The 26,875-nt window shown below is 53.0% G+C and overlaps 1 protein-coding gene across 1 annotated transcript in view; it reads left to right on the top strand.

Moving 5' to 3' along the window:
• LOC135404761 (uncharacterized) overlaps positions 1-26,429 on the top strand; it is a 257,462-nt gene extending 231,033 nt beyond the window's left edge. Inside the window, exon 4 of the mRNA XM_064639498.1 lies at positions 26,184-26,429. Coding sequence (XP_064495568.1) covers positions 26,184-26,429 — 246 coding nt within the window. The remainder of the gene's footprint in view (positions 1-26,183) is intronic.
• The last annotated feature ends 446 nt before the right edge of the window (positions 26,430-26,875 follow it).

Genomic DNA, 26,875 nt, shown 5'->3' on the forward strand with positions numbered 1-26,875 from the left:
ATGCAGGGCCTCACAGAAGTGCAGGGAGATGACATCCGTAGATCTCTGGGAGGCAGCACTTGGAATGGATGGAGCTCTGTCGAGGGGTGGATGGCGAGCCACTCGGCGGTTGGTGGGTCAGGATCAAAAGGCAGGCCGGGGATGGGGGCACTGCGGAGGGCACTGCGGGGACACCGCAGGCCTCCTGAACAGCAGCAGGATGGGGATGAGAGCTCCACGGGCAGCTTGAAGCTGCCTCCCAGTCACAGTGCCTGTCTCTCGTGGGGCATTCAACTACCCTGAGAGCAGCTGGAAAAGCAACACAGCCAAGCACAAAGAGTCCCGGAGGTTCCCAGAAAGCAGTGGCGACAGCTTCCCGACCCAAGGGGGTGATGCCTCTCACAAGCAATGCCGTGCTGCTCCACCTCATACTAACACACAGGAAAGGCCTTGTTGGAGATGGGAGGGTAAGGGACAGCCTTGGCTGTCGAGACCATGGGACTGTGGTCTTCTGAAATTCCAGGTATTGGGAAACACATAAATACCAGGAGACAGAGGAGCTAACTAAGAAGGATAAACTTTTATTCCAATGAAAGGGAGAGTTCACTGAACAAACCTCAGTGAGGCCTCTCAAGTCAGTGGAGGTCGCAGCCCCCTTTTATCCCCTTTGCCCGGAGCGCTGCTCCCTCCCCAGCGTTTCTCCCCTGGCTGACATACGCCGGGGTTACAGGCTTCCCGACACGCCTGCTCTGTGTCCCCCATTATGTCCCTCGGAGGGGGCTGGGAAGGTCACTGGTGCTTTTCAAAATGGAGGCCACAGCACACTTCAAAACGGAGGACGTGGCCACCCGAGACCTTCTCTGCTGCTGATCGGTCCCCCTGTCTCTGGGCAAAGGGCACCACTTGGTAGCCAACAATTGAACCACCAGTAACTTACTGCTTCTTACTGCGAACTGCGACTACCCTACAAACTTTGCAAGCACCCTTTCTTCTTCCTAAGAGTGGAGCTGAGGACTGGGGGAGGAGGAAGCAGGGCAGCATGGAAGATCAGAACACGCACCTCAGGAGAGCTGACTTGAGCCTCTTCAGGGATCTTCTTCCTTCGTGTCTGACGTCCTTTTTTCCCCTCACTCGCTGCTCTAACCCCACAACCTGATTTGCTGCACACCCTGTCTCCTAAAGCACCGCCCAGCTAGTCTTTCTTGATGGGCCGAGCTCCTTGTTTCCCTTTGCCCTTCTCCGAATGCCAGGGAATGGGAAACACCCTCATTTTTATGGTTGGGCTCTTGCTGCCCAGCCTCACTTTCTGCAACAGTTTCACAGTTTTCAATCTGGTCCTGTCCCTGTTTCTTTCAATGCCCAGGTTTTCTCCAAAACAGCCAACTGACACACATGCAATCACTATGCCCAGAACTGCCAGGAGAACTCCACCACTTCAGCGGCTCAAGTGGGCAGAAGCTGTCTTGGATGTGGCCTTGCCCGCTTTGAACCTCAAGATTCCACGTGAGGAGCCAGATGCTGAGCACTCCCCAAGAACCCCCTTTCCTAGACCAAATCTCCAACCGCAGCAGATGGCAGCACACACCTAAAGCGCCTTTGACCGGGACCTGACAGAACCCCCTTCTTGTTGTCCACGCTCTTGTCTTCCCATGGAATGGAGAGCAGAAAAGGACTCTCCAGTGTAAGGCCAGAACAGCCAGGTTTACGGCAGAGGCAGAGAAACTGCCCTATCCCTGCCTCCAGGATGGTGAGCCTGCTCCAGGATCCTTCCATCGGGCAGTTTGGGGTGCATTGTGTGGTTTTGTATCAATGTAGATGGCTTCCAGCGATGTTAACTTCCAGTGGTGAGAAGTCATGAGATTATGACCTTCTGCAACAAGAGTTTGACTTTGAATGGCCAAGGTTTTTATTCCCCTCCTGCTTTCTGCAGGTGCCCCCTGTTTTTCGAGACTCCTAGACTCCTAGAAGAGTTTGTGTCGGAAGGGGCCTTAAAGCTCATCTAGACAAGGTTGCTCCAAGCCCCGCCCGAGCCGGCCTCGAACACTTCCAGGGACGGGGCAGCCACGGCTTCTCTGGACGACCTGTGCCAGGTCCTCACCACGCTCACAGAGAAGAATGTTTTTCCAGAATCCCATCTAATCGTGCCCTCTGCCAGTGTGAAGCCGTTCCACCTTGTTCTGTCACTGCAGTCCCTCGTAAACAGTCTCTCCTATCCAAGCCTTCTTGGTCCTCCCTGTTGTGTTGCAAAATTTGCAAGTTGATGCTGTGCCAGGGCTGTGCCAGCAGCCAAGGGCTGACCCGGGTGCAGGACCTTGCGCTTGAGGTCTGTTGTCGCTGGCTTTGTTCAGCCTGGAGGAGGCTGAGCTGAGATCTCCTGGGGGGCTGCAGCTTCCTGCCAAGGGGCAGCAGCGATTTCTGCTGCGTGTGACCAGGGACAGGACCCCAGGGAACGGCTGGAGCTGTGTCGGGGGAGGGTTAGGTTGGATATTAGGAAAAGCTTCTTCCCCCGGAGGGTGGTCGGCCACTGGAACAGGCTCCCCAGGGCAGTGGTCTTGGCCCCAAGGCTGCCAGAGCTCGAGGAGCGTTTGGACAACGCTCTCAGGCACGTGGTGGGGTTGCTGGGCTGTCCTGTGCAAGGCCGGGAGTTGGACTGGATGATCCTTGTGGGTCCCTTCCAGCTCAGGATATTCTGTGATTCTAACTCTTTGGTTAACCCTTTGTCTCCCCATGAAGAGCTGGCAAAGCTGTTGGGGGTGGGGCAGAACAAGGGAAGCTGCCTCTATGACATTGTTGCTGCCTCTATGACATTGTTGCTACCTCTATGACATTGTTGCTGCCTCTCTGACATGACAATGGGAGCCCCAACATTCCGTCCCTGGAGACGCTCCAAGAGGAGCATCCAGACCTGGGTCCCGTCAACAGACCGGAGCGGCCGCCGAAGCTGACTGAGCATGGCCCTGTCAGCTCTGTGGCAGCGTTGTGTGAGCTGGAGCTCAGCCATAGCCCAGCTCCTGCAGCCATTGGTCTCTCGCGGAACCTCCTGCCCCACAGGTGAGGACAGACCCTGAGCCCGAAAGCCCCAGGACGCACGGCGGGGACAGTTACAGCCCTTGCTCCCCTGCCCCTTCCTCTCCTCCTCCTCAGTCCTCTGAGCGCCCCACACCCCCCGACTGGCATGTGACCTCCAGCGTTTGCTCTTTCTCGCAGGATCAGCCAACCTCGGCCAACAGCCTGGGCAGAAGCAGCAGCCCTTGCCAGCTCCCTCTGCCCCAGCAGCAGGTATGGCAGTCCCATCTGCCTTGGCCCCTCGGCATTCCCTGCCCCCCAGCCCCTCCAGCCTCCAGGCCTGCCCTGGCTCCTCCAGCCCTGCCGGCACCTCCAGCAGCCACAGCACCCCTGTCCCCCTGCCAGCTGGGGCACCTTGGCTCAGCACGGCACGGCAAGCAGCCCTGGCATTGCCTGGGCCACCTCTGTTCAGGCAAGATGGTTTAGAGGATCTTGGGGCCGTCGCTGCCATTTTGCCGTCCCCTGTGCAACCCCATGGCTGTGGCACAGCAGCTCACCCCGCAGGGATGGTCCCTCACGCAAGCTCCCACTCAGTCTGTGTTCCGGGCCGGTTCAGCGGGTGCCCCAGGAGACTCTCCCAGCCCCGAGCCTCCCCCCCAGTCTGCCTTCTCCCCTGTGCACGTGTGCCAATGGCTCCGGGCAGTGACTGCTCCAACCCCCACCCGTATCTTCTGCTCGGCAGGGACACGGACTCAGCTGCCTCCACCAGCCCCCTTGGCAAGCAGCCATGGCATTGCTCCTCCATCAGGCAATGCCCTGGGGGGGGCCCGGGGCCGCAGGAAGCCCCTGGCCCCAGTCCCACCAGTGCGGGACACGCAGCACGGCTCAGCCAACCCCTCAGGGACGCTCCTGGGCAGTGGCAGCCCTCCAGACACCAGCGTCCCCATGGATGTGGACACCACCCCAGGTCTTGACATCAGTCTGGCCAGCGACGTCAGCATGGACGAGGACAGCCCGTCAGGCCGTGACCTCTCCTTGGCCAGCGACGTCAGCATGGATGAGGACAGCCCGTCAGGCCGTGACCTCTCCTTGGCCAGCGACGTCAGCATGGATGAGGACAGCCCATCAGGCCGTGACCTCTCCTTGGCCAGCGATGTCACCATGGACGAGGACAGCCCGTCAGGCCGTGACCTCTCGCTGGCCACTGACGACCCCATGGATGGTGGCTCCCGCCCAGGCAGTGATCACGTTGCGAGCTGTGACATCTCGCTGAGCAGCGATGTCCCCATGGATGAGGACACCTTCCCGAGGGGCGACATCTCCCTGCCCAGTCACAGCACTGCCAGCCACCCAGGCCCACTCCACGGCCAAGCCATCGGGGCCCCTGGGGTGACTCCAGCCAGTGAGCCTGTGCTGCGTGGCAAGGTCCTGCTGGAAGGGACTCGGAGCCACTTGGATTGCTCCCAGGGAGCCGTGGGCACCAGCCAGGATGGTCGCAGCAGCGTCCCCATGCCCACGGACCATGCTGGCACCAGTGGCACCAGCCCCCAGCCCAAGAACGCCTCGCTCTGCCCGCCCAAGAAGATGCCGCCCACTCACCGCAGTGTCCCCAAGCCTTCCAGAGCCGTCCTGAGCACGGGACACTGCAAGGCGGGCGGCACCAAGCCTCAGGACCCTCAGCAGGGTGCGGGCACGAACCTGCCACCGCCTCAGAGCAGCATGTCACCAAGCAACATCGCTCTGAAAAGGCGGGGCACGAAGAGGAAGAGGGGCTCTGAGCCAAGCACTGGGAGCAAGTGCAAGGCTCCCGCAGCCCGGGCTGGGGCAGAAAGTTGTTGAGGGACAGATCGTTTGGGGATCTGTCCCAGGGGGAGGGACAGATCGTTTGGGGATCTGTCCCAGGGGGAGGGACAGATCGTTTGGGGATCTGTCCCGGGGGAGGGACAGATCGTTTGGGGATCTGTCCCAGGGGGAGGGATAGATCGTTTGGGGATCTATCCCAGTCTGAGGGAGGGAGGGTGTTGATGTAGATATTGATGACCGTTTTCTTGTGGTTATCAATTAAAAGATTTTATTGCATAAGCTGTCTGTGTCTGCATGGAATGGGGAGGGAGTGCAGGGCGGCAGCGGGAAATGGTCCCAAGCAGATCCGCCAAGGCTGAAAGGGCTCCAAGGGCACCCAAAGGGCACTCCAGGCCTGAGTCAGTGCCGGAGGTGCAGGCATTCATGGAAGGTCCCCTTCCTCTGGGGAAGCAGCCCTTTGGCGTGGGAGCCAGGACAGAGGGGTCCGTGCAGGACTCACGCACACGGCCCCACCACCGAAAACAGCCCTCAGCACAGCCTGGGCACCGTCCTCCCACTCTGGGGCTTTAGAAGGCTGCTCCCGCTGCTCCCAGTGACCTCAGCATGTCCCCAGTCATCCCACTGCAGCCCCAGACAGAGCTCCCCCAGGCTGCCCCGGGGCTGCATTGGGCAGGGGCGGTAAGGGAGAGGGAAGAATGTGCTGGGAACCCTAATGCAGGGCCTCACAGAAGTGCAGGGAGACGACATCCGTAGATCTCTGGGAGGCAGCACTTGGAATGGATGGAGCTCTGTCGAGGGGTGGATGGCGAGCCACTCGGCGGTTGGTGGGTCAGGATCAAAAGGCAGGCCGGGGATGGGGGCACTGCGGAGGGCACTGCGGGGACACCGCAGGCCTCCTGAACAGCAGCAGGATGGGGATGAGAGCTCCACGGGCAGCTTGAAGCTGCCTCCCAGTCACAGTGCCTGTCTCTCGTGGGGCATTCAACTACCCTGAGAGCAGCTGGAAAAGCAACACAGCCAAGCACAAAGAGTCCCGGAGGTTCCCAGAAAGCAGTGGCGACAGCTTCCCGACCCAAGGGGGTGATGCCTCTCACAAGCAATGCCGTGCTGCTCCACCTCATACTAACACACAGGAAAGGCCTTGTTGGAGATGGGAGGGTAAGGGACAGCCTTGGTTGTCGAGACCATGGGACTGTGGTCTTCTGAAATTCCAGGTATTGGGAAACACATAAATACCAGGAGACAGAGGAGCTAACTAAGAAGGATAAACTTTTATTCCAATGAAAGGGAGAGTTCACTGAACAAACCTCAGTGAGGCCTCTCAAGTCAGTGGAGGTCGCAGCCCCCTTTTATCCCCTTTGCCCGGAGCGCTGCTCCCTCCCCAGCGTTTCTCCCCTGGCTGACATACGCCGGGGTTACAGGCTTCCCGACACGCCTGCTCTGTGTCCCCCATTATGTCCCTCGGAGGGGGCTGGGAAGGTCACTGGTGCTTTTCAAAATGGAGGCCACAGCACACTTCAAAACGGAGGACGTGGCCACCCGAGACCTTCTCTGCTGCTGATCGGTCCCCCTGTCTCTGGGCAAAGGGCACCACTTGGTAGCCAACAATTGAACCACCAGTAACTTACTGCTTCTTACTGCGAACTGCGACTACCCTACAAACTTTGCAAGCACCCTTTCTTCTTCCTAAGAGTGGAGCTGAGGACTGGGGGAGGAGGAAGCAGGGCAGCATGGAAGATCAGAACACGCACCTCAGGAGAGCTGACTTGAGCCTCTTCAGGGATCTTCTTCCTTCGTGTCTGACGTCCTTTTTTCCCCTCACTCGCTGCTCTAACCCCACAACCTGATTTGCTGCACACCCTGTCTCCTAAAGCACCGCCCAGCTAGTCTTTCTTGATGGGCCGAGCTCCTTGTTTCCCTTTGCCCTTCTCCGAATGCCAGGGAATGGGAAGCACCCTCATTTTTATGGTTGGGCTCTTGCTGCCCAGCCTCACTTTCTGCAACAGTTTCACAGTTTTCAATCTGGTCCTGTCCCTGTTTCTTTCAATGCCCAGGTTTTCTCCAAAACAGCCAACTGACACACATGCAATCACTATGCCCAGAACTGCCAGGAGAACTCCACCACTTCAGCGGCTCAAGTGGGCAGAAGCTGTCTTGGATGTGGCCTTGCCCGCTTTGAACCTCAAGATTCCACGTGAGGAGCCAGATGCTGAGCACTCCCCAAGAACCCCCTTTCCTAGACCAAATCTCCAACCGCAGCAGATGGCAGCACACACCTAAAGCGCCTTTGACCGGGACCTGACAGAACCCCCTTCTTGTTGTCCACGCTCTTGTCTTCCCATGGAATGGAGAGCAGAAAAGGACTCTCCAGTGTAAGGCCAGAACAGCCAGGTTTACGGCAGAGGCAGAGAAACTGCCCTATCCCTGCCTCCAGGATGGTGAGCCTGCTCCAGGATCCTTCCATCGGGCAGTTTGGGGTGCATTGTGTGGTTTTGTATCAATGTAGATGGCTTCCAGCGATGTTAACTTCCAGTGGTGAGAAGTCATGAGATTATGACCTTCTGCAACAAGAGTTTGACTTTGAATGGCCAAGGTTTTTATTCCCCTCCTGCTTTCTGCAGGTGCCCCCTGTTTTTCGAGACTCCTAGACTCCTAGAAGAGTTTGTGTCGGAAGGGGCCTTAAAGCTCATCTAGACAAGGTTGCTCCAAGCCCCGCCCGAGCCGGCCTCGAACACTTCCAGGGACGGGGCAGCCACGGCTTCTCTGGACGACCTGTGCCAGGTCCTCACCACGCTCACAGAGAAGAATGTTTTTCCAGAATCCCATCTAATCGTGCCCTCTGCCAGTGTGAAGCCGTTCCACCTTGTTCTGTCACTGCAGTCCCTCGTAAACAGTCTCTCCTATCCAAGCCTTCTTGGTCCTCCCTGTTGTGTTGCAAAATTTGCAAGTTGATGCTGTGCCAGGGCTGTGCCAGCAGCCAAGGGCTGACCCGGGTGCAGGACCTTGCGCTTGAGGTCTGTTGTCGCTGGCTTTGTTCAGCCTGGAGGAGGCTGAGCTGAGATCTCCTGGGGGGCTGCAGCTTCCTGCCAAGGGGCAGCAGCGATTTCTGCTGCGTGTGACCAGGGACAGGACCCCAGGGAACGGCTGGAGCTGTGTCGGGGGAGGGTTAGGTTGGATATTAGGAAAAGCTTCTTCCCCCGGAGGGTGGTCGGCCACTGGAACAGGCTCCCCAGGGCAGTGGTCTTGGCCCCAAGGCTGCCAGAGCTCGAGGAGCGTTTGGACAACGCTCTCAGGCACGTGGTGGGGTTGCTGGGCTGTCCTGTGCAAGGCCGGGAGTTGGACTGGATGATCCTTGTGGGTCCCTTCCAGCTCAGGATATTCTGTGATTCTAACTCTTTGGTTAACCCTTTGTCTCCCCATGAAGAGCTGGCAAAGCTGTTGGGGGTGGGGCAGAACAAGGGAAGCTGCCTCTATGACATTGTTGCTGCCTCTATGACATTGTTGCTACCTCTATGACATTGTTGCTGCCTCTCTGACATGACAATGGGAACCCCAACATTCCGTCCCTGGAGACGCTCCAAGAGGAGCATCCAGACCTGGGTCCCGTCAACAGACCGGAGCGGCCGCCGAAGCTGACTGAGCATGGCCCTGTCAGCTCTGTGGCAGCGTTGTGTGAGCTGGAGCTCAGCCATAGCCCAGCTCCTGCAGCCATTGGTCTCTCGCGGAACCTCCTGCCCCACAGGTGAGGACAGACCCTGAGCCCGAAAGCCCCAGGACGCACGGCGGGGACAGTTACAGCCCTTGCTCCCCTGCCCCTTCCTCTCCTCCTCCTCAGTCCTCTGAGCGCCCGACACCCCCCGACTGGCATGTGACCTCCAGCGTTTGCTCTTTCTCGCAGGATCAGCCAACCTCGGCCAACAGCCTGGGCAGAAGCAGCAGCCCTTGCCAGCTCCCTCTGCCCCAGCAGCAGGTATGGCAGTCCCATCTGCCTTGGCCCCTCGGCATTCCCTGCCCCCCAGCCCCTCCAGCCTCCAGGCCTGCCCTGGCTCCTCCAGCCCTGCCGGCACCTCCAGCAGCCACAGCACCCCTGTCCCCCTGCCAGCTGGGGCACCTTGGCTCAGCACGGCACGGCAAGCAGCCCTGGCATTGCCTGGGCCACCTCTGTTCAGGCAAGATGGTTTAGAGGATCTTGGGGCCGTCGCTGCCATTTTGCCGTCCCCTGTGCAACCCCATGGCTGTGGCACAGCAGCTCACCCCGCAGGGATGGTCCCTCACGCAAGCTCCCACTCAGTCTGTGTTCCGGGCCGGTTCAGCGGGTGCCCCAGGAGACTCTCCCAGCCCCGAGCCTCCCCCCCAGTCTGCCTTCTCCCCTGTGCACGTGTGCCAATGGCTCCGGGCAGTGACTGCTCCAACCCCCACCCGTATCTTCTGCTCGGCAGGGACACGGACTCAGCTGCCTCCACCAGCCCCCTTGGCAAGCAGCCATGGCATTGCTCCTCCATCAGGCAATGCCCTGGGGGGGGCCCGGGGCCGCAGGAAGCCCCTGGCCCCAGTCCCACCAGTGCGGGACATGCAGCACGGCTCAGCCAACCCCTCAGGGACGCTCCTGGGCAGTGGCAGCCCTCCAGACACCAGCGTCCCCATGGATGTGGACACCACCCCAGGTCTTGACATCAGTCTGGCCAGCGACGTCAGCATGGACGAGGACAGCCCGTCAGGCCGTGACCTCTCCTTGGCCAGCGACGTCAGCATGGATGAGGACAGCCCGTCAGGCCGTGACCTCTCCTTGGCCAGCGATGTCACCATGGACGAGGACAGCCCGTCAGGCCGTGACCTCTCGCTGGCCACTGACGACCCCATGGATGGTGGCTCCCGCCCAGGCAGTGATCACGTTGCGAGCTGTGACATCTCGCTGAGCAGCGATGTCCCCATGGATGAGGACACCTTCCCGAGGGGTGACATCTCCCTGCCCAGTCACAGCACTGCCAGCCACCCAGGCCCACTCCACGGCCAAGCCATCGGGGCCCCTGGGGTGACTCCAGCCAGTGAGCCTGTGCTGCGTGGCAAGGTCCTGCTGGAAGGGACTCGGAGCCACTTGGATTGCTCCCAGGGAGCCGTGGGCACCAGCCAGGATGGTCGCAGCAGCGTCCCCATGCCCACGGACCATGCTGGCACCAGTGGCACCAGCCCCCAGCCCAAGAACGCCTCGCTCTGCCCGCCCAAGAAGATGCCGCCCACTCACCGCAGTGTCCCCAAGCCTTCCAGAGCCGTCCTGAGCACGGGACACTGCAAGGCGGGCGGCACCAAGCCTCAGGACCCTCAGCAGGGTGCGGGCACGAACCTGCCACCGCCTCAGAGCAGCATGTCACCAAGCAACATCGCTCTGAAAAGGCGGGGCACGAAGAGGAAGAGGGGCTCTGAGCCAAGCACTGGGAGCAAGTGCAAGGCTCCCGCAGCCCGGGCTGGGGCAGAAAGTTGTTGAGGGACAGATCGTTTGGGGATCTGTCCCAGGGGGAGGGACAGATCGTTTGGGGATCTGTCCCAGGGGGAGGGACAGATCGTTTGGGGATCTGTCCCGGGGGAGGGACAGATCGTTTGGGGATCTGTCCCAGGGGGAGGGATAGATCGTTTGGGGATCTATCCCAGTCTGAGGGAGGGAGAGTGTTGATGTAGATATTGATGACCGTTTTCTTGTGGTTATCAATTAAAAGATTTTATTGCATAAGCTGTCTGTGTCTGCATGGAATGGGGAGGGAGTGCAGGGCGGCAGCGGGAAATGGTCCCAAGCAGATCCGCCAAGGCTGAAAGGGCTCCAAGGGCACCCAAAGGGCACTCCAGGCCTGAGTCAGTGCCGGAGGTGCAGGCATTCATGGAAGGTCCCCTTCCTCTGGGGAAGCAGCCCTTTGGCGTGGGAGCCAGGACAGAGGGGTCCGTGCAGGACTCACGCACACGGCCCCACCACCGAAAACAGCCCTCAGCACAGCCTGGGCACCGTCCTCCCACTCTGGGGCTTTAGAAGGCTGCTCCCGCTGCTCCCAGTGACCTCAGCATGTCCCCAGTCATCCCACTGCAGCCCCAGACAGAGCTCCCCCAGGCTGCCCCGGGGCTGCATTGGGCAGGGGCGGTAAGGGAGAGGGAAGAATGTGCTGGGAACCCTAATGCAGGGCCTCACAGAAGTGCAGGGAGACGACATCCGTAGATCTCTGGGAGGCAGCACTTGGAATGGATGGAGCTCTGTCGAGGGGTGGATGGCGAGCCACTCGGCGGTTGGTGGGTCAGGATCAAAAGGCAGGCCGGGGATGGGGGCACTGCGGAGGGCACTGCGGGGACACCGCAGGCCTCCTGAACAGCAGCAGGATGGGGATGAGAGCTCCACGGGCAGCTTGAAGCTGCCTCCCAGTCACAGTGCCTGTCTCTCGTGGGGCATTCAACTACCCTGAGAGCAGCTGGAAAAGCAACACAGCCAAGCACAAAGAGTCCCGGAGGTTCCCAGAAAGCAGTGGCGACAGCTTCCCGACCCAAGGGGGTGATGCCTCTCACAAGCAATGCCGTGCTGCTCCACCTCATACTAACACACAGGAAAGGCCTTGTTGGAGATGGGAGGGTAAGGGACAGCCTTGGCTGTCGAGACCATGGGACTGTGGTCTTCTGAAATTCCAGGTATTGGGAAACACATAAATACCAGGAGACAGAGGAGCTAACTAAGAAGGATAAACTTTTATTCCAATGAAAGGGAGAGTTCACTGAACAAACCTCAGTGAGGCCTCTCAAGTCAGTGGAGGTCGCAGCCCCCTTTTATCCCCTTTGCCCGGAGCGCTGCTCCCTCCCCAGCGTTTCTCCCCTGGCTGACATACGCCGGGGTTACAGGCTTCCCGACACGCCTGCTCTGTGTCCCCCATTATGTCCCTCGGAGGGGGCTGGGAAGGTCACTGGTGCTTTTCAAAATGGAGGCCACAGCACACTTCAAAACAGAGGACGTGGCCACCCGAGACCTTCTCTGCTGCTGATCGGTCCCCCTGTCTCTGGGCAAAGGGCACCACTTGGTAGCCAACAATTGAACCACCAGTAACTTACTGCTTCTTACTGCGAACTGCGACTACCCTACAAACTTTGCAAGCACCCTTTCTTCTTCCTAAGAGTGGAGCTGAGGACTGGGGGAGGAGGAAGCAGGGCAGCATGGAAGATCAGAACACGCACCTCAGGAGAGCTGACTTGAGCCTCTTCAGGGATCTTCTTCCTTCGTGTCTGACGTCCTTTTTTCCCCTCACTCGCTGCTCTAACCCCACAACCTGATTTGCTGCACACCCTGTCTCCTAAAGCACCGCCCAGCTAGTCTTTCTTGATGGGCCGAGCTCCTTGTTTCCCTTTGCCCTTCTCCGAATGCCAGGGAATGGGAAGCACCCTCATTTTTATGGTTGGGCTCTTGCTGCCCAGCCTCACTTTCTGCAACAGTTTCACAGTTTTCAATCTGGTCCTGTCCCTGTTTCTTTCAATGCCCAGGTTTTCTCCAAAACAGCCAACTGACACACATGCAATCACTATGCCCAGAACTGCCAGGAGAACTCCACCACTTCAGCGGCTCAAGTGGGCAGAAGCTGTCTTGGATGTGGCCTTGCCCGCTTTGAACCTCAAGATTCCACGTGAGGAGCCAGATGCTGAGCACTCCCCAAGAACCCCCTTTCCTAGACCAAATCTCCAACCGCAGCAGATGGCAGCACACACCTAAAGCGCCTTTGACCGGGACCTGACAGAACCCCCTTCTTGTTGTCCACGCTCTTGGCCAGCGATGTCACCATCCCATGCTTGTCTGACGTGAATCTCTGGGGCGTGGAAACCCTCCTCTTCTTCTCTGAAGGGCGGTAGTCTGTGTGCTGCACAATCTCTACTTAATATTTGTTTTCTTAGCTTTAATATAATTGCTTCAACACTGTTTCCAAATACTGCACTATGTTTCTAGCTATAATTATCTACAAGGTGGAATAAATAACTCTGCTTAAAGTATTTTAGTATTTACTATTTTATTATTTTAATAATATTTATTATACTATTACTATCTATTGCTGAAGATATATAACATGTAATAATGTATTATAAAATATTACTTCTATATTATATTTCTATATATATTTCTGTATTTCTATATATATTTCTATATATATATTCTATATTTCTATATATATTTCTATATTTCTATATTATATTTCTGTATATATTTCTATATTTCTATATCTATTTCTATATATATATTCTATATTTCTATATATATTTCTATATATTTATTCTATATTTCTATATATATTTCTATATTTCTAATAATATTTCTATATTATTGTAACTATCATCTACTTAGCTAAATCATTCACTCAGGTCTGAGAAGGCGTGTCGAAAACAAGGATGCCTTGGCTAATAAACGCAGTGCTAGTCTTCCGTTCTGCTTGAGCCAGGGCCATAATCCAACGCCATCATTGCCAGAGTGCCCTGAATGCTTGTCTGACGTGAATCTCTGGGGCGTGGAAACCCTCCTCTTCTTCTCTGAAGGGCGGTAGTCTGTGTGCTGCCCAAACTGGCTGTGGCAATCACAGCCCCGCCATGTTGATCTTCTCTGCTCTCTCTGCCTCTGTCGGGTTTGCTCCCGAGCAGCCCGGAGCATGAGAGCCTGCTTGGAGCTGGCTTTGGAGGGCCCTGGAACTGCAGTATTCACTAAGACTTGGTCACAACGTGCAGGACTTGTTCTCTCCCTCTTTCTCTTCCGCAGTGAGCGGTCATAGTCTGTGTACTGCACAAACCGGCTGCCAAGGTTGTAAGTTCCCCGCACAGATCTGCTTGGCTCCCTCTGCCTCAGCAAGGTTTGCTCCTGAGCAGCCCTGGGAGCGGGAGCCCACCGGCAGATCCTCTTGGAAGGCCTTGCAGCTGTGCTATCCCTAGGACCACGGTCACGACTTGGAGGACCAGTTCTTCTCTCTGAAGCGTCCTCATAGTCTGTGGTGTCCCCAGAGCAGCTGCGGAGATCCCTGCCCCACAGAGGGAATCTTCTCCGGGACCGCTCCCTGCCAGTGTCCTTCATGCCCTGCCAAGAGAGCTGTGGAGAGTTCCTGCCCTTTTCTCCTGAAAGGATCAGAGCAGTGGGGAACCCCTACAAGTTCTGGGACAGGACAGTTTGGGGCCTCCAAAAGGCTCTTTTGGAGGGCTACTAAGACCAAAAGGCCAGAGGCGCACAAAAGGGATGGATCCAGGTGGGATGCTTTGAGAGGGAGCAGCGTTGTGGCTGTGAAGAAAGGTGTGGTGTGTGAGGGGCAAAAGAGAAATGCTGAGATCCCAGAAAGAAATCCACTCTTCCTCTGATGCCCTGACCCATGACCCCAAAGTTACCTTAGTCCTACCAGTCAGAGCCTGTGGTCCAACAGAGCCCGCCTGCTTGCTGCTGGCCACACACTGACTGAGGAAGGAAGGGGCATGTGATGGTGCCAGTGAGGAAGAAGCCCTTTCTCCAATTCTCAGATCAGAGCATCTGGAGAAAAACAAAAGAGGGATCTCAGTTTAGAGCTGTTGTTGCAACCTCCTCTGGGGTTCAGTCATTTTCTCAGAGAGGCTTCTATGACAGAGAGAAGACTTAACCAAGGACACTAATGGGAAACTCAGCTAGGGTCTTCCCACCAAGTTTGCCTCTGTCCCAACAAAAACCTCATCTCTATACCTCCCACAGCCTCCATTTCCTAAATTCACAGACTTGTTTGGGTTGCAAGGGACCTTTAACTTTATCTTGTTCCACCCCGCTGTGGTGGGCAGGAACACCCTCCACTATTCCAAGGTTTCTCCAAGCCCTGTCCAACCTGGCCTTGAACACTTCCAGGGATGGGGCCCCCACAGATGCTGTGGCAACCTGTGCCAGTGTCTCAGCACCCTTACAGCAAAGAATTCCTTCCCAATATCTAATGTAAACCTGCCCTCTGTTAGCTGAAAACTGATAGCCTTCATCCTGTCACTACATTCCCTGACAAATGGTGCCTCCCCATCTTTCCTGGAGGTCCTCTTTAAGTCCTCTTATCTACAAGAGTCAACATCAGAGACCAGGCAAGTAGCAGATTCCATCCGGGCCGCAGCCTGAAGCCCAGTAAAGGACAGACACGGAGTAGTTCAGATTTGACAGCACTGAATGATGCAGGTAGTAATTTCATTTGATGAGAAAAACCCTCAGGAAGGTGAGAAGCACAACTGCAAATGAGGCAAAGGAAATGTATTCTGAACATATTTGAATCCTGGTTATTACCTGGCATAGAACAGCAGGTAGGCTTGCTGCCTGAGAACTGTGTCAATGGAACACAGCTGCACACATTCATCGTCCATCCGGTACCACAATCCATTGCTGGCCTGTAAAAAAAAGGCAAGGATCTCTCCATGGTTTCTCTCCAAAAACACAGGTAGGAAACTGCCAAACCGAGAGCATGTCAAAACAAATGCAGTCCAGCCACTAAGGAGGCCTTCTGCCCCAAAACTTTGGCTGTCAGTAACACTGACAGGAAAGTTTCTCTTCCCCAGCACACATTTTTCCCCATTGGGAAGGAAGTTGCTCTTTTACCTTTGTGTAGCAGAAATAGTGTCCTCCATGACAGCTGACACCACTGTGCACCAGGACAGCATATAAGGAGTAGAGGAGTGCTTCTCCATCTGCCTGAGACATGTATGGGCGAAGATCCAAGTACTCCGGATACTCTACAACCTATGGAGAGACCAAGAGGGCTCAGAAATGACCCTGGTCTGTGACATGAAATAGCCTACCAAGTGCAGGGGCCAGTCCAGGGGTATCAATACATCTCTGGGGCTCATGAGCACTTGGTTTTCCATAAAGCAACATAACATCGTTTGGGTGGCAGGAAACCCTTCTCAGTCAAAGCAGCCCTATCAGAGCACAGTGCTTGCCTGTCTTCCCACAGGAACTTTCCACTCCCCAGAAGGGACCCCAAAAAACCCAACACAAGCAGCTTGTGACAAGCATACTGCTTTAGGAAATCTGCTTCTTGAAGAGAAAGCTGCACACCAATAGTGTACACACCTTGCTGATCTTGCCACCAGTGAAGCAGTCAAACCTCTTCAGGCACACAGTGAGAACCTTGGGTGCACAGTGGACAGTGAACCTCTTAGTGGCGGCAACATTCTTCTCACACCTTGAAACCAAGCACAGAGCACAGCGCTGAAATGCACCCTATCTTCCACCAAGGCAGTCAGACAACCTTTCTTGTCTCGTGCATCCTTATGCTATTTTAAGGCAATTCGGTGCCATATTTAAAACAAACAAACAAACAAACAAACAAAGAAAAAACCCCAACCCCCCTCCCCCAAAAAACCAGACAAACAAAACTGTGTCTCATCAGTGTGCAGTAAACTTCCACGAGAAGATGACTTCTGCTCAATGACTTGTAGCCCCCTCACACAGAGTCTCGTGTTAATATGTTGTTAGTAATCATCTTACTTGCTACATTTAAAGCAGTTTTCCCCATCCAGGTGCTCCGGTGTTACAAAGTCCTCCAGAGCTGCAGTGAGGGATGAGGCTGCCTGGAGAATTGAGAAATCGGTGCACTGAGCTACAGCAAATGCCCTGGCCCAAACATTTTCCAGGAGCTGACAAGAAAACCCCTGTAGCTGATGCTGAGGAGACCCGCCACGAATCTGCAAGCTGTATCCAGAAGGAGCCAGAAAGAGAGTGTGGTGCTGAACATTTCCCCTGTCCCAGAGGTTCTCAGGGGCAATCAAGAGCTCCCTCTCTCTATCACCTGCCATTGAGCTACTGATGTTATGTAGGATCATCAGTAGTGAAAACAATCCAACCCATCAGCCTGGAAGCCAGACAGGTGTTGAAGGAGGGCAAAGGAAAGAAGGAGGAGGCTATGTCAAGGGTGCAGAGCGCATAATGGGTGCTTGTCCAGCTTCAAGCCAGCACCTACAGAGAGACCAGTGCCATGGCCTCTGCAGGAGGACAACATCCGTTCCCCTTCCCATCCACGACCAAGACCTCTTGTGTTCACAGTATATGCTTTCAGGACAAATGTGTTGACTCTGAAAAGCCTTGCCATGTCTTGAAGCACAACTGCAAAACCTCTTACTTTGATATCCAAGGGGACATCCAGGAAGGCCTCATAGGAATCAGAAATGGCTTTGCAGCTGAAGCAGATGACTGGAAGGAAAAATCAAAATGCCGAGCAATGGTGAGCTGAACGATGGTACTGCTTTGTGCTCATTGTACCTGCCCTGCTAGTCCCAGGGCCAGCTGTTGGGCACAGGCAGACAGAAGGGCACAGGCAGTGCCAAGGAGAGCAGCTGTTGTAGAAACATACCTCTGGATCTCAGAAAGCCTCCAAATATTTGATGGACAATGGTAGTAGATTGAGATGATATGTCCAAGCTGGAAACAAGTCGTAAGACAGAGCATTACTTCCTCCAAGCCCCGGCTGTAGGTTTTCCTTGATGAGGCCACATCAAGGAGTCCAAAGGGCTCAGAACTTTGTAAAGGTAACTTGCTTGTGCTTACTCGTTGCTTGCACTCAGACAAGCTCTCTGCATGGCATTGACAGTACAGCATAAGAAGTCATGGGCATCTTCCTCCCTGCCAAGCTGAAAATGTTCTCCTATGACTAAGAAACAGGAAGTTAGTAGTTGTCTCCTACAGGAAGGGAAGAAAACCTGTCAAAGAACCTGAAATCACATACATCTGAAAGCCCTGAGAACAGCCCAAGGCAGGATGGCACTGACTGAACGCAGGACCTTGTTAACATGCGCTTCCATGATGCACATCATGCAGAAGCCTTGTTGGCGACCTGAGGAGGGAGGGAGAGAAGGTCCTCTGGTTAGCAAAATATCCCTAGTGGTGGAATACTGCTCTCCTTCCACTCCCACTCCAGTGCAATATGCCACTCCTCCCAGTGTTTCAACAAGCACGGGACGTTTTAGTGCATAGAAAATGTTCTTCAGAGGAATGCTAAACTGAGGTTTTAACTTGCAGGAATAGAGACCCAGAGCTAGAAAGATGTGCCTTCATGAAGAATAAGACAGCTGGATAGGACAGGTGGCTCTTGAGTGTACAAAGAACACAAGTTCTGGGGCTGACAGAGGGCTGCTTTTCTCCTAAATCAAATTTCAGGTTCTGGGAATCCTTGGGATTTGATGAACAGATTCACAGGGAGATGTCCCTAAGAGTACTCACAGGCCTGGCTGTGCTCCCGGGAGAGCAGATAGTTGGCCAGCGGCGGGGTGTATGTCAGGCACTGCAGGACAGCATTAAGGAAGCATGTGTTGCCCACATTGAGGAGTCCTGCTCCAGCACTCTGTCTTTGCTGCCAGACCATGCAAATCTTCTCTGGGGGAAAGAGGATCCTTTGTGGCGGAGTCATTCCCTCGGCAATGACTGCAGGGAAATTCCATTTGAAAAGAGATGAAATGAGGCACAAAGGCATATTTAAACAGTGAGGTCTCTACAGGAGCACTCAGGACCATCTGCTTCAACTGCCAACCCAACAACATCAGGGGAAGCTTAAACAGTGCCATTTAAATTTACTGTTTTGGAAAAATCCATTCCCCTGTTTACGTTGCTGAGAGTCCAACAAACCCACAATCTGGTTTCTGGGCCGCAGGCTACCTTCCTTTCTCAGTAGAGTTCTAGACTGGGTTATCAGTGAAGCCATCCCTTTTCCTGATTGTGACTTGTTGAAAACAAGTAAATACTGAGCACGGAAGGTAACCCAAAGGATGGCAGACCTCTCTATGAGCAATGGCAGCTTTCAAAGTCTTGTACCTAGTGTCAGAGGAGCGACAAAAGGTGTTTTCCTGGGTCTAATTGTAAACACAGGGGTCAGTTTGACTGCTCTCAGGAAACATCCCAGAGATCACTCTAGGTTGTGAGCACATCATTCTGGGATTTGACCCCCAGCCATGTCAGTTGTCTGTGGCAGTTCACAAAGTCCAAAGCTGCTGGTGAAGCTATTACTCACAGGAGTCGTTCCCTGCTGTGGCCATTGCCTCTCTCAGGAAGAGAGTGCAATGCTTTAGATGACCAAGGATGTCTTTCTCTCCAGAAAGAGAACAGCACCAATCCCGTCACCTAGTTGCAAAGAAATTACTGTAGCTCACCGAAAGTATCAAAACTCTAAATAAACGCAGAACGGCATCCCCCACCAAGTCTTTCAGTGGTGCTCGTAACTGCTGCTGAGCTGCAGCTCACGCCCTTATGATCAGGCGCGGGGCACCAACTCACAGCGGGTTCAAAGGCCCTTTTGAAATGCTCCCATGTACGTTACCTTCTCTGAAGAGGCCCTGCTGCTCTCCTGACACTGCTTCAGCAACAGAGCCCTCTGGCTTTCCCACCTCCTAGGAGTGACCGTCTTTCAGCCACTACTTTAACTGCTGCCTTTGCTGCTCTCCTTTTTCCGCCTCCCTCCCTCCCACAGCAATCAAGGTGGGCTGAGCCCATCCCCTCAGACTACAGTCACCTCCCTGCTGACCTATCCTAGGCTATGGAAAAAAAACCAAGAATCAGCAAACTGGAATTCTAGCCTAGGTCATACCTGGCCAGCCTCTAAAAGTTGTAACAGCTCAGCCTACAGCTAGGAAGGTATAAATCAGCCTATACTTTTATCCCATATACCCTGCTCTATGATCTGGGCCAAAAGTCAAAGCATTACCTTTGAAAGAGGAGGAAAGTTGAGGAGAAATGGTCAGTAAACAATAAACCATCCAAAAAAGGCAGGCACACAAGTAGCAAAGGAAGGAGCTGAGTTATCCCGAAGGCCAACTCTGTCCAACTGATTTTCGTTGGCGCGCTCCTCAGGATACCGGATGGGTGCCACATCTCTGCCCCTTTGTGACATGGGGTCACATGGAACCCCATGGAACCACATGGAACCACATGGTTCTTGGGCACAGGAACCCACATGGCACGTCCGCCAGGTGGAAGCCACTGGACCTCCCCCCGTGCTGGTGGCAAAGGGCTCGTCATCCTCTGACAGAGCTCCCACACCTTCCCGGAGCCACACGGCCTGAGGAGTAAAAGCCTGCTCAGGGCTGTAACTGAGCCAGGTCACAGCTTTTCTGGCCCCCAAGACGCTGAGGGTTTCACTGCCACTTCTATCAGGGAGACTCTTAGCAAAGCACCTGGACTCTTATGGGTTCATTTCCAATTAATTTCATCTGCCCCCAGGGTACAACCATGGGCTGACCCTGAACTGGGACTGCCAAAGGAACCCTTCAGAGGCTGCGCTGGGAGGACCTTGGCTGGCTGCTGGCCCCCGCCCAGCTGCTGTCTTGTCCTCAAGCTCTGAAAATGTTCCGGGATGGCTTTTTAGCAGCTTCCCATTTACTCCTGCCGCTAGGGTTGGTCAGGTTTTGATCAGCCGCAGCTTTAGCCAGACTCCCACTCTGGATGGTGAGGGCACGCGCGTGTTAGGCGGAGCTATCCCCTGCACGTCCGGCGCCGAAATAAACAAATACCGGCTTAATAGCACCTGTGGCTGTTGAGTTTTACTACTGTTGCCTTTTCCTGGCATCAATGGATAGAGGCAGTTTTGTCCCTGCTGCACTTGGCCTATGTTGTTTTGGGCTTGTTGGAAATCATAAAACTTTTCTAATTTTTTTAGTGTTCCTAATTAACTTTTTGATTAGTTGTTTTTAACACACATCATAGGCGGTGCGTTCAGCCTTAAATCAACTTTAGCCAGCATGGAGTAAAAATTGTCATAAGCTCCTTTGGGAGAACACAGCCTGGGAAAAGTCCTAAAACTGTAAGTTTTGTTGAAGTTAACCCTGTTATGCTTCAGTGGAGAAAGCCTGTCAGAGAAAGATGTCCTGTTGAAGGAGGAGATCTGGAACACGAGATTTATGGACTACAAGGACCTTCTGCAGAAACCAGCAGCTAAAGAAGAAGACTAACAAAGGCTCAGCATTTGTGTCAGAAAATCCCTAGGGGAGGGAAAATATACAAAAAAGATTAAAGATATGAAGTTATTACAGTAGAAAGTGAGAAATTAATAACCAATCCCACATAGAATACTAATTAATGAAAGGGAGTGAGTGATGTAATTTGGAAGCAATGAACATTAATTCCTTTGTTTGCCAAATCTGTATAAATAGGTGAAAAGCGATGTCTTGCTGTCAGTACGGAGGCAGGATTTTTGTCAGCCACATGCACACGCAGGGCTGCAAATAAAAGTAATCCCTTGCTTTCTAACACTAAAAAGCCAATTTGTTAGAGGGTCCTATTTATCCCGACAGTTTCAGAGGTGTTTAGCAACAGGCAGTCCTCTGGACACCTGGTGTAACCTCTGCTCAGCAGGCAGATAGTGTTTCTCATGCGCCAAGGATGCAGCTGGTGGTTATTTAACAACACTTGACCTGGCTGGTTTGGCCCCTGCCTGGAATGGGGCATCAAGTTTTACTCAGTTCTTCTCAGGACAGGTGGTTTCACTCCTGCCCAGTTCAGCACAGTTCATATGGCTCCTGCTCCACTCCGAGGTGTTTCTTCTTTTAGACTTGGGGCATCCAGCTCGGGCATGACTTTGCTTGGATGGCTTTTTTCATCACGTCTTGCAGCAGCTGGTTTTATCCCTGTCATCCTTGGGGAGGCTCCTTGTATCCCTTACCCAGACAAAGCATCTGCATTTACTCCTGCATTACACCTCTCAGGTGACCTTTTTATGCCCCTGCCCTAACCTGATGTCCAGGTCCTGTATTACCGTCCCCCCAGCAGCACTTCAGGAGCTCTCTGATGAAGACAATCAACAATGGCACTCGTGAACAGTGCCTCTGCTCCTGCCTCCTGCTCATATGGGGGCATTTTAGGACGTAAACAGCTCTGCTCTGTCCTCTGAAGCGAACTGCCCACCAAGCACACCTTGCACTGCCGTCCTGTCATGCAAGAAAACAGCTTTTCGTCTTGCATGCAGCAAGCTCCAACAGAAACTCTGTGATATCCAGAACAAGTGGTGGATTGATCTAGCTGAAAAAATTCAATTATACGCAGATACGGGTGATCACAAAGGATTCTGTGAGGCTCTGAAAACAGCATATGGGCCTGCACACCAGGTCCAAAGCCCGGTACTCAGTGCTGATGGTCAAACACTTCTAACAGATAAAACCTCCATTCTGAATCAATGATCTGAACACTTTCAGACTTTTTTCAGTACCAACTGTGTAGTCCAAGACTCAGCAATTCAGTCCATCACACAGTAAGCGGATACTGCTCCCACTTTAGGAGAAACCCTCAAGGTCATACAGCAGGCGAAAATCGGCAAGGCAGCTGGGGTTGATGGAATTCCCCCTGAAGTCTGGAAACATGGGGGCCTTGCACTCCATGCCAAATGTCACGAATTTGTGGTATGCCATTGGGAACTAGGCGAACTAGATTGCTCAAATTACCGTGGTATTATTCTGCTCTCCATTGCTGGCAAAATCCTGGTAAGAATACTCTTGAACAGACTAATACCCACTATAGCAGAAGGAATTCTACCTGAAAGTCGGTGTGGCTTCAGAGTCAACAGGAGTACCACAGACATGGTGTTTGTTCTCAGACAACTGCAAGAGAAGTGCAGGGAACAGAACAATGGTCTCTATGGAACCTTTGTTGACCTCACCAAGGCTTTCGATACTGTGAGCAGAAAAGGCCTATGGCAGATTTTGGAACATTTAGGTTGTCCCCCCAAGTTCCTTAAAATGATCATCTCACTCCATGAGGATCAGCACGGCCAAGTCAGATATGGCAATGCACTTTCTGAGCCCTTTCTAATAAAGAACGGTGTAAAACACGGCTGCGTTCTCGCTCCAACCCTATTCACAGTCTTTTTCAGCAGGATGCTCCAAAGGGCCATGGCAGACCTCGATGATCAGGATGGTATCTACATTTGATACCGTACCGATGGAAGCCTTTTCAACCTAAGGCGACTGAAGGCCCACACCAAGACCTTAAACCATCTTGTCCGGGAGCTGCTTTATGCTGATGACGCCGCCCTTGCTGCCCACACAGAAGCAGCTCTGCAGCGTTTAACATCCTGCTTTGCAGACACTGCTGACCTCTTTGGGCTGGAAGTCAGACAGAAGTTCTCTATCAACCTGTACCTCAGGAAGTCTTCCATCATCCCCATATCACCATTGGCCAATCAGAGCTCAAATAAGTCCAACACTTTAATCACCTAGGTAGCCTCATCTCCTTGGATGATAAGATTGACGGGGAGATAGACAACAGGTTAGCAAAGGCATATAGTGCCTTCAGAAAGCTTCATAAAAGAGTTTGGCAAAATAAAGACTTGAAGAAAAGTACCAAGGTCAGTGTTTACAGAGCCATAGTGCTGTCTACTCTCTTATATGGTTTCGGATCATGGGTCATCTACAGCCACCACCTGCGACTCCTGGAACGCTTCCATCAACGCTGCCTCCGTACAATCCTAAACATCCACTGGTCAGATGTGACCAATCCATCTGTTCTAGAACAAGCAGCAGTCACAAGTATTGAGGCCACGTTGCTGAGAACACAGCTGTGCTGGGCAGGACACATCTCCAGGATGAAGGACCAAACACCGCCTCCCTAAGATCTTGCTTTACAGTGAACTTCCACCGGCTGCCGCAAGAGAGGAGCCCCGAAGAAAAGATACAAGGACTCCCTGACACAACATCTCAACCTTGGCCATATCAATCAACATAACTGGTCTACTCTGGCCTCAAATGAGGAGGCCTGGAGACACAGCATCTATATATGGTAATAGCATAATAAATATTATTAAAATAATAAAATAGTAAATACTAAAATACTTTAAGCAGAGTTATTTATTCCACGTTGTAGATAATTATAGCTAGAAACATAGTGCAGTATTTGGAAGCAGTGTTGAAGCATTATATTAAAGCTAAGAAAACAAATATTAAGTAGAGATTGTGCAGTACACAGACTACCGCCCTTCAGAGAAGAAGAGGAGGGTTTCCACGCCCCAGAGATTCACGTCAGACAAGCATTCAGGGCACTCTGGCAATGATGGCGTTGGATTATGGCCCTGGCTCAAGCAGAACGGAAGACTAGCACTGCGTTTATTAGCCAAGGCATCCTTGTTTTCGACACGCCTTCTCAGACCTGAGGGAATGATTTAGCTAAGAAGATGAGAGTTATAATAATATAGAAATATTATTAGAAATATAGACATATATATGGAAATATAGAATATATATAGAGAGAAGTATATATAGAAATATAGAAATATATATAGAAATATAATATAGAAATATAGAGAGAAGTAATACTTTATAATACATTATTACATGTTATATATATTCAGCAATAGATAGTAATGTTATAAGAAATCTTATTAAAATAATAAAATAAGAAATACTAAAATACTGTAATCAGAATTATTTATTCCACGTTGTAGACAATTATAGCTACAAACATCTCAGCCTCGGCCATATCAATCAACAGAACTGGTTTACTCTGGCCTCAAATCGGGAGGCCTGGAGACACACCATCTCTAACGCTGCTGTTTCCTTTGAGAACGCACGCAGAATCACTCTCGAGGAGAAAAGACAAGGCAGAAAGAATCATGTCTTGCAGAATATACCACCTAGGGAGTCTTTCTGCTGTGCCTTTTGCAATCGGATATGTCTATCTCGCATTGGCCTCCTAAGCCACCAGCGTGCTCGTAACAAATGTGGATAGAGCCTTCTGAAATCTTCGTTCGAGAAGCCCAGCCACGATGATGTGTTTAAGACGGGTGTTCCATAATTTAGTGTTCTCACTGAAACCATGCAAATCGTGCGCCACTCGCTCACTTCCCACTCCTCCTTTCCTTCCCACTCCCCCTCCATCCTGAGGCAGGCTGGACAGGACAATTGGAGGCACAAAAGGTAAAGATCGCAGGCTGAGATAAGAACAACTTACTGGAAACGGCAATGAAATAAGAAAACAGTACAGCAACAGAACAGTAACAGAAACAATCCTAATAACAGAGTGTACAAGGGAGGCAAATGACTCACACGTGATTGCTCACCAGTTGGTGCCCAACTTTGCCACCACGCACACAACCTGGAAGAGACCCCTTCCCCCATCCTTGACAAAATGAGGAATAACCTCTATGTCCTGGCTGTGCCCCCTCCTGGATACTGCCCAAATTAACACTGTCCTGACCAGAAGCAGGACAATCACCTTCCGGATGTGCAGCACAGCTTTTGGGTCTGCACCGGAGGCACTGGATCCCTCCATGCCAGGGAGGGGAGACATCAGAGATGAGCAGACTTTGGAAATCCCTCACCTCTCACTCCGGCCCATTTGTTCTCATTTTATGGGATGGAAGAATACATACCCAACTCCTCCCAGTGTCCTTCTCACTGGAAATCCCCTGAGCTTTGATCCCTTTGCTGACATGCTGCTTCCTCTGGGAAAAGCAACCAGAAAACCCAAGGCCATTGCTTTGAGGGAAGGGCTTTCTTAGAACACTTTTCCTGAAGTGCACCCAGGAAGGCTGGGCTGCAGCAGCACATGGTCCCCATGGCTTTGCTACATCTCATCCAGAACACCTGGAAGCCCTTCTCTCACCATCCAGCCGCTCCCCTGCCCTGTCTTCCCCACCCCACAGGGATGCTGCCGAGGAGTTAACAAACTTCACAGTTCAATCCTGATAGCCCACTGCTGACTGGGATGGGGGGAGACCAGGGGCAGTTTTGGCCCCCATCAGCACCAGCTCTTGGGACAGCCAGGCTCTCTCCTGACATGTGGGCTCACCTCTGCAGCTTTGCTGTCCTCCACAGGGCGTTTGCTGAAAAAAATCATCTTCTAGAAAAGATATATGACACCAGCCCAGGGGTCAGCAGCACCACATGAGAGCTTGGCAAGATGCCCTGAGGACAGCCAGGCCAGGCAGAGAGGTGGAAGGACCACAGAGGCTCTCTGAAGCAGCCACATTGTACAACATAGACAATGAGGCTAAATAAACACTGGGCTGAAAGATGATAGTGCTCTTACAAGGGAAATTTACAGCTGCTGTACAGGCCTGGGGCTCTTGCTGGAAAGTTTCAGTCTCTGGGCTCCCGGTGCCCAAAGGCATTGCAGATAACTCCTTCTCAAGCAATGGCAGGGAGCAGGGTGGAGAAGTCAAGGATGAGGCAGATCAGAAAGACTGGGGCAGCACAAAGAGATCTACAAGGGAGAGAGACAGCATCTGAAAGGCACTCCTTGCTGACCTAGGAGCTGGTGCCGTGGGCTCTACAACTGCTGCCTGCAGTCAGCTTGGAAGCTCTGGCAGTTTTAACAGGAGGTTTGTCTGCAAACAAGATGCAGAGACGTTACGATGATGGATGCGGGTATATTCCTGACCTAGGCTCTCCAGAGGGAGATTCGCTGTCTCCTCATGGGCCATAGAGGCTTTTAATATGGGATGAACTTCACTTGGTCTCCCCAAGCTCATGTCCAACCTGTTCCATGGCCTCTGACTGCGATCTGCTGTCCACCTAGCTTCATCCCCCCTCACAACCCTGGGGACTCCTTGGAGATGAAGGGCTGCTGTGCCAGCACCTACTGCTCCAGGAAGGGAGTGCAAGGGGAAGATGCTACACTCGCAGGGGCAAAGAAGGTTCATTTTGCCATGGGATCCCAGGAGGTCACCATGCACATCGTCAATGGGGTCTGAAAAAAGAAAACTTACAGATGTTGAGGCAGCTGAGCTCATCAAGTACATGTAGAAAAGCTCCTGATTTCAGTATGGCTGGCTCTTTTGAAATGCCCCAGGAAGGAAGATTTGGTCTCAGGCATCATCAGCCCCATTGGCCAGTCTAGACAGAACTGCCTGGACTTGAATCAGAAGTTTGTGGATAAGAGATTTAGCTTCATTTAGCTAGAAATGGGATATCTCTCTCCAGTGAGCCAGCTGCTTGCCATTCTGTTAGTCCCTGACCACAAGCAGCACTGAATCTGTGATCTCTCCCCCTCCAGTTTCTCAGAGTCCCTGGGTAACCCTGAAAGCACTGCTTCAGTATCAGCTTCTGCAAGAGGCCTTCCAAAAAGCAGCTAGGGGATTAGGTGAGGGGAAGAACCAGAAAATCGCACACATTCTTCCCTGGATTCGTGAAAGACAAT

Source organism: Pseudopipra pipra, chromosome W (genome assembly GCF_036250125.1).
Source record: "Pseudopipra pipra isolate bDixPip1 chromosome W, bDixPip1.hap1, whole genome shotgun sequence".
In the NCBI taxonomy this organism is placed as follows: domain Eukaryota; kingdom Metazoa; phylum Chordata; class Aves; order Passeriformes; family Pipridae; genus Pseudopipra; species Pseudopipra pipra.